The 13103-nt window shown below is 44.1% G+C and overlaps 1 protein-coding gene across 1 annotated transcript in view; it reads right to left on the bottom strand.

The window, feature by feature from the left end:
- Window positions 1-62: 62 nt before the first annotated feature.
- Window positions 63-13103, bottom strand: part of CHEK2 (checkpoint kinase 2) — a 39086-nt gene continuing 26045 nt past the window's right edge. The window contains exons 9-15 of the mRNA XM_065889509.1: window positions 12624-12685; window positions 11020-11119; window positions 9247-9333; window positions 8082-8245; window positions 7740-7855; window positions 6632-6717; window positions 63-185 (exon numbers count right to left, since the gene is read on the bottom strand). Of these exons, the coding sequence (XP_065745581.1) occupies window positions 63-185; window positions 6632-6717; window positions 7740-7855; window positions 8082-8245; window positions 9247-9333; window positions 11020-11119; window positions 12624-12685 (738 nt within the window). The remainder of the gene's footprint in view (window positions 186-6631; window positions 6718-7739; window positions 7856-8081; window positions 8246-9246; window positions 9334-11019; window positions 11120-12623; window positions 12686-13103) is intronic.

Raw genomic sequence — 13103 nt, 5'->3', positions numbered from 1 at the left:
GGAATAATGTAGCTAGATCACTTAGCTTTCAGCCTTGATCTGCTCTTGCACCTTTAGAAGATTTAATAATGAAGACTCTGTTTAATGACCATGATCCAGAATACCTGGGCGGGAACCTGGGGCAGAGTCATCGACTTTTCTTCTTCAAAAAGCAAATTCTTAAATTTTCTCTTCATGTCCTCATCCTGTGAAGAAATGAAAAACATAAGTAGGCTGTGAATGAGGGAAAGAAAGCTCCTGAAAGGCAGGGCTAGGATGCCCCTGGAAACAGGGAAGTAGGCTAAGATGGGGATGAATGTGGAGAAAAGGGAAAAGTCTAATCAGCAGTTGGTGCTTAGTCAACACTGGCTGAACCAAACCCATACGCTTAAGAGCTCCGGGTGAATGTCTACTACTAGTAGACTGACTAAAACATAATGAGCAACTGTCACCTTTCCATTATATAACTATGTAACAAAAGGATTGGTTGACTAAAATATACTTACGGAATTACATAATTTCATCTGTGAAAACAAGGGAGCAAAGAAATAGTTGCTTATCCAAACCTGTCATATAAATTTATTTTCATTATATGATCCTTGAAAATCTGTGGTAGAAAATGCATTACACTATGTCGCAAAGCCCCATCAAACTATTTCAAATGGTTTCAAGTGTTTTGACTAGTGTTAAGGTAGGAGAGAATTATTAAGGACTTGGTAAACCGAAAGGTGATATACAAATAATAAAAATAGAAGTAATTATTATCAATAGAATATAGCTGAAATATGATAAAATCTTCTGAAAGAGCATTTTCTTGGTTTTCACTATATTTTAATTTCATTAGCAAATAAATTTTATTTTGCAAAAAAAAAAAAAAAAAAAAAGAAAAAAACTCCAGGTGGGTCAGAGAGAACCACAGACCTTAGCAGTCAATCTTTCAGAGCCAGCATCCCAGATCCTGAGAGATGGCGATCAGGAGGTCAAAGGCTGGGGTTGGCTCCATGCTGCTCCCCAGATCTTTCCAGGAGGTCCCCCCTCCCACTGCCAACAATGAGACCAGTTACCAGGGCCACCCTAACAAAGCAACCCTGCACCCTAGGAAAATTCACCCAGCAAGCACTGCACAAGTTGCCAGAAGGACTTCAAGCCCACAATATCCCAGAGCTAATGAGAAAAAAAAAGTGAACAGGTGTTTCTTGCTGCTGGAGAGGGAAATGAGGGGTGGGGCAGGGTACACAGAAAACTCCTGCCCACCTCCATGAATAATCACTTCTGCAGGGCTCACTTCTGCATCTGGGAGCCCTGAGAGGTGACAGCCCTCCCTACCTTCAGAAAGGTGAAACACCCAGGACTAGGACTTGGGCTTTGGGGCCAGCTGAAAGCTGAGCTCAGCCACTCACAAGTAGCATGTGCAGAATACAGACCCAGAGCAGCCCACTTCCAAATCCTCATGTACTTTTCCATCCAACCCCCGCTCCACTCCTCCCACTACGCCAAGTGCACCATGGTGGGTGCAGAGAAAGGACCTAGGAGTGAAGGCCTTCAATATTCAGCAATTTGATGGATATAGAAAAATTAGTGCTCGAGGATGAATTCACCTGTTCTACATCTAGTAGCTAGAATCACCTGCTTCCATCACTGTTTATTGCATCATTCAGTGTAGCTCCCCACTGCCCAAGTGCCAAGTTCATCTGGATTCCACTCCACACTGTCCTCTAGGATCTCACTTCTCAGCAAGGCCACTCTCAAAGGTCCATTCCTTATTTCCTCCTACACCTGCTTACAGCCTCCGCCAGAAATGCCCTCTGTGCCTCCCTGCCCACCCACCTCCCTCATTCATTCAGTGAACAGCTGAGGACCCTTAGATGCCAGGCTCTGTAATAAGCACAGGGGCCTCCATATCAGAGGGACCCAACCAATGTTGAAAATGCTATTCCCCCATCGCTGTGGCAACTGAATTGTGATTGTCATGGCTGAACTGTGTGAGTTATGACTGAATTGTGTCCCCCCCAGACCCCATTTATATGTTGAAGCCCAACCCCCAGAATTGTGACTGTATTTGGAGACAGGGCCTTCTAACAGATAATTAAGTTAAAATGAGGCTCTTAGCTTAAATATAAGACATGACACCATAAAACTCCTAGAAGAGAATATAGGCAAAACATTCTCTGACATAAATCGTACCATTGTTTTCTTAGGTCAGCCTCCCAAGGCAATAGAAATAAAAGCAAAAATAAACAAATGGGACCTTATCAAACTTACAAGCTTTTGTACAGCAAAGGTTTTGTTTGTAGTTACAAACAAAACCAAAGGACAGCCTACAGATTGGGAGAAAATATTTGCAAATGATTCGAGCAACAAGGGCTTAATTTCCAAAATACATAAACAGCTCATACAGCTCAATAACAAAAAAAATCAAACAACCCAATCAAAAAATGGGCAGAAGACCTAAACAGACATTTCTCCAAAGAAGACATACAGATGGCCAACAGGCACATGAAAAGATGCTCAACATCGCTAATTATTAGAGGGATGCAAGTCAAAATTACAATGAGGTACCACTTCACACTGGTCAAAATGGCCATCGTTAAAAAGTCTACAAATTAAAAATGCTGGAGAGGATTTGGAGAAAAGGGAACCCTCCTACACTGTTGGTAGGAATGTAAATTGGTGCAGCCACTAGGGAAAAACAGTACGCAGGTTCCTCAAAAAACTAAAAATAGTTGCCATATGATCCAGCAATCCCACTCCTGGGCATATATCTGGACAAAACTATAATTCAAAAAGACACATGCATCCGTATATTCATAGCAGCACTATTTACAATAGCCAAACAACCTAAATGTCCATCGACAGATGAATGGATAAAGATGTGGTGCATACATACAATGGAATACTACTCAGCCATAAAAAAGAATGAAATAATGCCATTTGCAGCAACATGGATGGACCTAGAGATTATAATATGATATCACTTATATGTGGAATCTAAAGTATAACACAAATCAACTTATCTATGAAACAGAAACAGACTCACAGACATGAAGAACAGACTCGTGGTTGCCAAGGGGGAGTAGGGGTGGGAGAGGGATGGACTGGGAATTTGGGATTAGCAGATGCAAACTATTATATGGAGAATGGATAAACGACAAGGTCCTACTGTATAGCACAGGGAACCATATTCAATATCCTGTGATAAACCATAATGGAAAATAATATGAAAAAGAATGTATACATATATATAACTGAATCACTTTGCTGTACAGCAGAAATGAACACATTTTTTTAAATATAAATTTATTTATTTATTTACTTTTGGCTGCATTGGGTCTTTGTTGCTGTGCACGGGCCTTCTCTAGTTGCAGCGACCGGGAGCTACTCTTCGTTGTGGTGGGTGGGCTTCTCATTGCGGTGGCTTCTGACAGAGCACGGGCTCTAGGCACACGGCCTTCAGCAGCTGTGGCTCACGGGCTCAGTAGTTGTGGCTCACAGGTTCTAGAGCGCAGGCTCAGTATTGTGGTGCACGGGCTTAGTTGCTCCGTGGCACGTGGGATCTTCCCGGACCAGGGCTCAAACCCGTGTCCCCTGCATTGGCAGGTGGATTCTTAACCACTGTGCCACCAGGGAAGCCCAACACAACATTGTAAATCAACCATACTTAAATATAATAAATTTTTTGTTTAAATTGGGCTCTTAGGGTGGGGCCTTAATCCATTATAGCTGATGTTCTCATAAGAAAAGAAGAAGACACCAGGGATGTAAGCACACAGAGTAAAGACCAAGTGAAGACACAGAGAGAAGGCAGCCACCTGAAGGGCAATGAAAGAGGCCTCAGGAGAAACCAAACCTGCTGGCACTTTGAAATTGGACTTCCAGCCTCCAGAATTGTGAGAAAATACATTTCTATTGTTTAAACCACCCAGTCAGTGGTACTCTGTTATGGCAGCCTGAGCAAAGTAATACTGCTATGTCATCCCCAGGCCACCCTGACCTTAGACAGTCTCCACACCGTGTGAACTTGTGGGTACCAGAAGCCCTGTGGGCAGTCCTCATCCTGGGGATCCTCCATACTCTGTGCCTACCCCTATTACCACATGTAGCTCACTGCTCTGTAGTCAGGGTTGGCCGCCACCTGGACTGTGTATCCACAGTGCCTAACAGTGCTTGACACATGAGCTCCTTACCTGTCCTCTGAAAGCATGAATGAATGCATGAAGAGGTGAAACCATGCAGCCAAACAGAAATGACCACAAGCCTATTTAAGCCTGTATTTAAAACAAGTCATCAGTTGGGAATTCCCTGGCAGTCAAGTGGTTAGGACTCAGTGCTTTCACTGCTGGGGCCTGGATTCAGTCCCTGGTTGGAGAACTAAGTTCCCACAAGCCATGGCACAGCCAGAAATGAAAATAAAAAGAGTCATCGGTAAGCAGCAATCTGAAAAAGGAGATCATTACATACCAGAGATAGAATGTGTATCTGTAAATACCCTTCCTTTGAGATGTCTACAGTCTATTCAAAAATATGACATTGTAATATGCCTCCAAGTTAAGCAGGAAAAAATCCTCTATTTCAAGAAGTAAACATGGACTTCCATGGTGGCAGAGTGGTTAGGAATCCGCCTGCCAGTGCAGGGGACATGGGTGCATGCCCTTGTCCAGGAAGATCCCACATGCCGCGGAGCAACTAAGCCCAGGCACCACAGCTACTAAGCCTGCACTCTAGAGCCCGCGAGCCACAACTACTGAGCCCGCATGCCACAACTACTGAAGCCCGCGTGCCTAGAGCCTGGGCTCCGCAACAAGAGAAGCCACCGCAATGAGAAGCCCTCGCATCGCAATGAAGAGTAGCCCCCTCTCGCCGCAGCTAGAGAAAACCCATGCACAGCAACAAAGACTCAACGCAGCCAAAAATAAATTAATTTTAAAAAAAAAAGAAGTGAACATGAGGTCAAAGGTGGGTATAAGGGATGCTCCCAAAATTGGACACTGTTAATAACAAAAAAGAGATCAGAACTCACATTCCAAACACTCAGTCCAGTGCCAGACCCATAAAACCATTTAGTTTCCTCAAAAACATTGAATTTTCCCAAAATGAAACCTAAACTGTCACCAGCAGGTGATTTTTGTGGGCACTTGGCATCCTCGTCCTCACTGAATGTTCATTCCGCCTTCTGCTGCAAAAATAATATGTGGACAAAAGAGTATTCAAGTGAGACCCCTGTGGCAGGGTTGAATTTCACCTTTTCCTTAGTTGTTAACAATTTTGAGACAAAAAGTACAAGAAAAATAGGCTATGCTTGTTTGTACATTTTGGGCAGATGTAAACCCTATTCCCAGGCCTAACTGGCAAGCTCTGTTTTCTTCAAGATTAACACAGCTCCTCTACCTCCATATCTGGCCCCCAAGAACTTCCCTATTAAGGCACATGAAAAGAGCCAAGAGGAATGTTTTCTTTTTCATCAAAATTAAGTCCCCACATGCAAAGGCACCCTTTATTTCCAAATTCCTTTTCTCTAGGGTCCTGCAGTTTCAAATCTGTGTGGTCTATTAAGTGCTAAATCATCTGACAGATTTTTTTCTGGAGGGACTGCTGTTTCCAGGGCAACATCCCAAACACATGTATCTACTTTTTGTTTCTTGTAAGGGTTTCTTGTTCTCAACCTGAGCTGGCCTGAGCAGAATTGTTCGGTGTGGAGGGCTGGAAGAGAGAAAGAACGAGGACACTCTTCCCAGAGCTCCAGAAGCACAGTGCTGAGACTAGATGGCCCAAGGAGTTCCTGGACTAGAAATTCCCACAGTATGTGAGCCTCCACCTCAAGCAACCTGGTTAAGTCCCCCATCCCCACAGGAAACAGAGACCAAATGAAAGTTAACAGAAAGGCATATGGCTGTGCTAAAAGGAACTCCACTTAACAGAAGACCTGGCATCCATCAAAAAGCCTGCCCGAGGCTGTAGTGAATTCTAAAACCAAAGACTAGCCCACCAAAGCCACTAAGGACTTCCAACCCTGGCAGCTCGAATGAGATCAGTACATAATCTAACAGCAGCCACAACCCCCAGCAGGGACACAGAGGAAATGCAGACTTGAAAGGCACAGGTGAGAATCTGCTAACGGCATGCTTACTCACCATGAACGAGAAGTGGGACCCCTCATGCCCGATCACTTGGGCTTCAGAAATAGCCAGATTCTACCCCAGTGAGGCTGCTCCCTTCCTCCCACCCCTGCTTCCCTGATCTAAGGTTGAAGATGGCTGGAACGCAGCCCATCCCGCCCGTCTGGGATACGGTGTTTGAGAGAAGAGAAGGACATAGCTAGGGTAGAAATTTGGAGCTAGAACAATCTCTCAAAGGAGCACAATGGAACACAACTGAACCGCAGACTCAGGGAAGCCAAGTGGAACCAGGACAGGCCATAAAGTGAGCTTGTCTATCCAAGTCAAGTTGTAAAGGTTGCACACAAACACGAGACACACCCACGCTCAGACCCATAGACAAACATACACATACCGACACACCTAAACCTCAGTCTTTAAAAATTGCATTAAACAGACCCAACAAAGCAAACGTATGTTTTCAGCCTCTTCCCCATCTCTCAGGCACAGTTCAGGGCTGCCCGGGTATTTTAGGCTGGCAGGCACTGCCCCATACACACCTGAAGCCACGGGTGTCTTAAAGCTTCTTCTGTTGTAAAACGTGCCTTTGGATCCACTATCAACAACTTCTTGACGAGGTCCAGAGCTAAAGCAGTAAGATAATTTGGCAAATCACAGTGAGAAGGATAAATAAACAAAATTAAATCAACAAAATTAGAGTGTGCCAGAATCACAGGCCAACATCCAGAAAGAGGAGAGAGGGGCTGAGGTCATCGTGATCAGTAGGCACGGCCCCCTAATCCTCCCCACTCTGTATTTGTCCACGTGCTCTAGAACACCAGGAACGACCATGATGCTCCCCAACACTCACTGCTCAGACATCACAACCTCTTAGCTCTCCGTCCCTACTCTCCTTGCTGGACTCAAGTTCAAACTAATTAAAGATGAACTTCCCCCAGTTCTAAAACTCAGGATGTTCAGCCAACTCTCTCCAAGACCCACAGAGTGATGGTGAGAGCTCCTCGGCCAGCGAGAGCTCGCTCCTTGAAATCCCAGGCTTGGCAGAAACAAAACTTGACAGCCAGCAACAAGTGGAGGCTGGTTGTATATTGCAATATTATTCCTTAGACACTGTGACACTTAGCACAATCATCTGTGGTACTTTGTTTTAGTTTTCTACTTTTTCTTTTGAGAATTACAAAGTTACCCTTTTAAATTCTAAAATACAAAGTAATTACATTTAGCTCTTGCTGTGCTTACTAATTCAAAGGAGACCTTGTAACTAAAAAGTTACCCATTATTTTTCACACTTAAATAGATACCAGGCACAGTGAGCATATTACACTTAACCCTCACAAAACCCCTTAAGGTAGGGGTTTATTGTGCCCCTTTTACAAATAAATGAAATGGAGACCCAGAGATGTTAAATAACTTGCCTAAGGTCACAGAGCTAGGAAGTAGAGACCCCGGACACGAGCCTACATCAGCCTGGCTCTGGAGCCCAAGTTCCTAATAATTTCCTTTGCCTCTCAAATGGTGCAAAACTAACAACAGAAAATAAGAACAGGATTGACAGGAGAAAACATCACAGAATTTGAAAAGAAATTCCCACCCAGGCACACACACACTCTAGCAAACCACAAATTCTTAACCCTTTCGTATCCATACCCTTCTCTGAGACCTCTGACCAGACTTCAGGAATGAAGTTGCATTTTCCACTGGTGATCTGATCCTTCAGTGACACGTGAGTCTTATGCTCAGAGAAAGGTGGATACCCACTAAGGCTTAATATTGGTAGAGAGAGAAAGGAAAAGAAATCAAGTGGCATTCTCAGTGGCATTCATGGATACATCGATTTCTTTTTCAGCGGCATGAAAAATTAGGTGTTGCTTTAAATTGATGGTCAAAATAAGTGACCTAAATTAAACACAAGCTCTCGACCTGGACACATTGCTGATTTCACCTAAATACCTCCAACCAGAGTCTGAAGAGATGAAAACTTTTTCTTACCAAATGAAAAGAATAACTCCTAAACTCCAGCAGTCCACAGCACGGTTATATCCAGCAGTCCCAAAAGAATTAAGAACCTCAGGAGCCAGGTAAGTGGGGGTACCACATAAGGTTCTCATCAGAGAGGTCTCCCCCAAAATCTTGGACTGCCCAAAATCAGTAATCTAAAGTAAGGACAAAAGGGAATCACTTTTAATGACATCATAAAATAAAGAGTAACATAGTCTGCCAGTCCCAAAAGACATGCAGATTAGAACAGTTCCTATCCTATGGTTCATGCTGCCATTAATCTGGAATCTACACATTGATGTTTTGGTAAGGTAATTTTAAACTCTGCAAGTTATTTAATTTTGCTTAAATGAAAATTCCTGAGCCAAGGAACTTTAAGGCCCAGGTTTTCTCAACTTAGATCTGGGTTTTCTGTAACCTTACGAAAGGCTTATAAACGTAAACAGACACTCTAGAATTCTAATTAGTTATTCCTGGTTCTCCTTAGACCCCGGTTTCTCAACCTTGGCTGCAAACTGGAATACCCGAGGAGCCTGAGGAAAATATTTACACCTGGGTGCCATCTACAGTGATTCTGAGGCGTAGGCTTGGTGTCACGGTCTGTTTGGTTTTTTTTTGTTGTTTTTTTTTTTGCGGTACGTGGGCCTCTCACTGTTGTGGCCTCTCCCGTTGCGGAGCACAGGCTCCAGACACGCAGGCTCAGCGGCCATGGCTCACGGGCCCAGCCGCTCCGCGCCATGTGGGATCTTCCCGGACTGGGGCACGAACCCGTGTCCCCTGCATCGGCAGGCGGACTCTCAACCACTGCGCCACCAGGGAAGCCCTGTTTGGTTTTTTTTTTAAATCAACAGAGGAATCTAAAATGAAGCCAGGATTGGGAAGTGCTGTTTTAAACAGAGGAAGACAGGGGATGTGTTTCTCCCATCTAGACCCCTACTTCCTCCCTCTGAAGATGAAAGTGGCTTATATACAATGGAGCTCAATAAATGCTCATTACATCTGGATTGGAGCAATACCATCTGATCTCTAAAAGAATTGCTAAAAGTGGGAAGGTCAAGTTCTCTACCTTTTTATGCTCCTACTTTTTACTTGATGAATTTAAAAACAGTTTCTGAACAGAAATCTACTGGCCACATATAGAACATACATTTCTTACCTTTATAAGGCAGTCCTCTTTTTGAGATGAGAGTAGAACATTCTCTGGCTTTAAGTCCCGATGTATAATGCCATTTTCGTGAAGGTACTGCATAGAAAGATAGGCATGACCCTTAGATATATGGAGTAGTATGTGAGTGGAGAGAGAGAGAGAGAGAGAGAGAGAGAGAGAGAGAGAGAGGGACACACACACACACACATTTTACAGCTGGATGAAACTGTAAGCCATGTTACTCACAACCATATTCCCCCAATCATAGAAAACCACTGGATAAATGGATTAGTGTTTACAAATTTGTTTGTAAGAAACTCTTTAAAAAAGTAGAAAAATGGGGCTTCCCTGGTGGCGCAGTGGTTGAGAATCCGTCTGCCGATACAGGGGGCGCGGGTTCGTGCCCCAGTCCAGGAAGATCCCACATGCTGCAGAGCGGCTAGGCCCGTGAGCCATGGCCGCTGAGCCTGCGCATCCGGAGCCTGTGCTCCGCAACGGGAGAGGCCACAACAGTGAAAGGCCCACATACCGCAAAAAAAAAAAGTAGAAAAATGAAAAAGGCAACTTATGACAGTAGACATTTTACTTCACTCTTCAAAATAATAACTATCCCTTCATATTGGCAGAAACAGAAGATGTCAATTTCAATAATAAAAATGTAAATGGATGATATAAAATATTATGAGACCACCTTAAACTATAAAAATTCCACCAAAATAGTATATTTGGTTATTCCATCCCTGAGAATATTTTTAAAGGGATTCTGTAAAGTACACATGTGTAGATTATCTGTTTGAACACCCAGAGTTAACATATTCCTTGATGCAAAGATTAGTCTTTGAAAACTATGGCTGAAATAGAATGGTGATATTTCTTTGTGTATTCATTTTTATATACTAAGTCATATTTTCTTTAGGAAAAGAAGTTTCCCACATCCACTGATCTGCACTCAATTCATCTTAATATTCTTGGTATAATATAAGGTTGGGAACAAACCATTAAGAGAGTAAAGCACTGGTTAGGTATTTATGGGCTTCAATTTTCTCTGGATATCCCTCTGGCCTAGAGGAAAAATACTCCAAGCACCTCTACTCATCTGGTGAAGCCCCCAGGGTGGGCACCCAGGTAGACCAGCCTCTGGAAAATCTCCCTCAATCCTCACCCAATGCAAGAGCTGCTCCCAATCACTGCGTCTCTTGTATACAGTAGGTTCTCAAGGGAAGAGGCCTTGGAAGGGAATTGCCACAACCAAATCTGGGTTGAGAAAGGGTGATGTTCTCTGAAGCGTGCAGGGTGCCATCAGCTGTTCCTCCACCCAACACTTGCCCCAAATATTGAAGAGAAGGCAGAGCATGTGCCTGCCCGCGTGCCTGCTACAGTTAACAAGATACTACATGTGTAAGAAACCCCTAGCACTGTGCCACGGGGGTGTGATCTGTCCTCATACCTGCCCAGCTCCCCCCTTGAGAGGTAAGGGGGATTTTTGCAAGGATCAGGCAGCAGTAGAGATCCCTTCCCTTCCAGGAATACCTCCAAGCTAAAGAGAGGCCATGTGGGACTGTGTTTATTTCTTTAACTTCGTTTTTTTTACTCTCTTAAGCCTCACAGCAAGAACTTTCTCATCTGAGTCAAAGGGGTGGGATGTTTTTGCCAAGAATGGAACAACCCACACACACACTCTGTTCTCTGGGATTTTATCCCTGGTCCCTCATCTTCTGCCTAACTGGGAGAGTAACACTTAAAAGAAAGTACACTCTCAAAAGCAGCAAGGGCTTCTCTTACCTGCACAGCCAGGAGCATCTGGTAAAAATAGAGTTTGCATGTAGCTTCTTTCAGGCGCTTATTTCCCACCACCCTATCGAACAGCTCTCCTCCTTCCATCCTGAAACACACAGGCAAAGCAGGGGGTTCATTCCTGGAGGGAAACTCACTTGGAAGGAAGAGAATAACACAAACAAAGCAAACTCATTAAGACAAGCAAAGTGTTCATTCACTCGACTCCCATTTGTAAAAGCAGTAAGGTAATAAGCCTCGTCCACAACAAAGATGTGCCCATTGGAAACTAAGGAGGAAGAGCATGGTGGGAATTGGAGACGCTTGGGGAGCTTTTAAAAAATCTGATGCAGTAGATCAGAGGTGGTACCCAGGAGTTTGCATTTTTATTGTGCACCCCAGGTGGTTCTGAGATTGGTGCAGAGGAGAAAGCAGGAACCTACAATCAACTGGGGTCTGAACCCCAGCTCCACCACTTCCCAGCTGTGGGACTTTGGGCAAGTTACACAACCTCTCTGAGCTTGTTTCTAGCTCCTCAAAAAATGGGGATAAAATCCCACCTACCTTGATGGCTGTTGTAAAAATTAAGAGATAACTGATGTAGGTAAAGCACCTGGCACAGTGGAGATGCTTGGCAAGATTATTCAATCCCTCTGCAATTCAGTTCTCATTTCTGTAAAGTGGACCCAAAAACAGTAACTCACTAATAACTTGTAAGTAATCTGGATGACAGGGAAGTTAAATGAGTGACGTGCTTAGAGCAGGACTTGGCTCATATTAAGTGCTTAATTAGTATCAGTTACTGTTATTGTATTATTATTACTATTACTATTATTATTAAAATGTTTTAACTAGATCCAGTCAAATAACAATCTCCTGTTTCATAGCAACAGATATTCCCTTAAGTACAAGGGCTGTCCAGTCTCTCCTAGTGCTATGACTGGGGCTGCTATTTACTCTCTAATCTTAATGGTCAGCCAGCATAGCCACTGTTTCCCGCTCAGGAGTAAAGCCTTGTCTGTCTGCCATGACAGCCACTCCCAGAAACACTGCACATTTATGCAGAACGAACATCAAAACAGGTCTCTTCCAGGAATGAGACAGGAAATTATTTTAATCACACCAAATAAACCTGCAAGAAAACCAGCACCTGAAAGATACTCAGGTGTCACCATGCAACCTGGTACTATGATCCCAAGCAGCAAGGGTCACCCAGGCCAGTTATTTCAGAGTAATAATATGCACCTGTGTTTGAGCACCTAGTGTGCCAGGTGCTCTGCTGGGGGATTTCCAGCCCTCACAGCATTTGAACCTTATGCATCTGTGCCTGGGGTTATCATTATTACCCCAATTTAACACAGGGAATATGATACTCAGAGAGGTGAAGTAAACTAACCCATGGGTAGACAGTCAGTCACCAGCAGAGTAAGATTCAAACACAAGCCTCAGATCCACATGCCTTTGGACACACTAGAAGGATTTTAGAATTGATACTAACCCCCCACCACATACATACACTGAGGGTCCCCAGCGTGGATAAATGCAAGCCACCATTAGGCTCTTTGGTGGCTTATAAACGTTTAAATGGAAACAAAAAAAAGTTTACTACTCACAATTCCAAAACAATATAATAATCTTCGGCATCAAAAAAGTCTTTAATCTTGATGATACAAGGCTAAAAGGGGAAAAAAGAGGAAAAGTAGTGAGAAGCTCCCCAAGAGGAAAACCCCAAGAGCAGAACTCAGGACATCCACCCAAGGGGTCAAGGAGGCCCAGACCAGGCCTCTGGCCCCCTGCCTCGGTACACTTTGAATTCCACACACAGGGGAAGGCAGAACACAGCACAGCTGGCTCCTGAGTGAGAAAATACAAGAAACTCTCCACCCCACCAAGCTGGTAAGAGAGCAGTTCACGCTTTGTATACGAGGCTGGTGCCAAGGAAGGGAGGCCAGTCTCCTCCCAGCTTTCCTCCTCACTGACCCCCAAGCACAAGGACTCAAGGACACCTAAGGAACCTGGGAGCCTAGCAGGTAGCATGAATAAAGGGAGCAGGCCAGGTGGGGAGTCCAGCCATCCTGCCAGACAGCAGGGCT

The sequence above is a fragment of the Phocoena phocoena genome, chromosome 13, assembly GCF_963924675.1.
Source record: "Phocoena phocoena chromosome 13, mPhoPho1.1, whole genome shotgun sequence".
Classification (NCBI taxonomy): domain Eukaryota; kingdom Metazoa; phylum Chordata; class Mammalia; order Artiodactyla; family Phocoenidae; genus Phocoena; species Phocoena phocoena.
The sequence above is the reverse complement of the archived record's forward strand: the minus strand, read 5'-3'. Positions and strand labels throughout refer to the sequence as shown.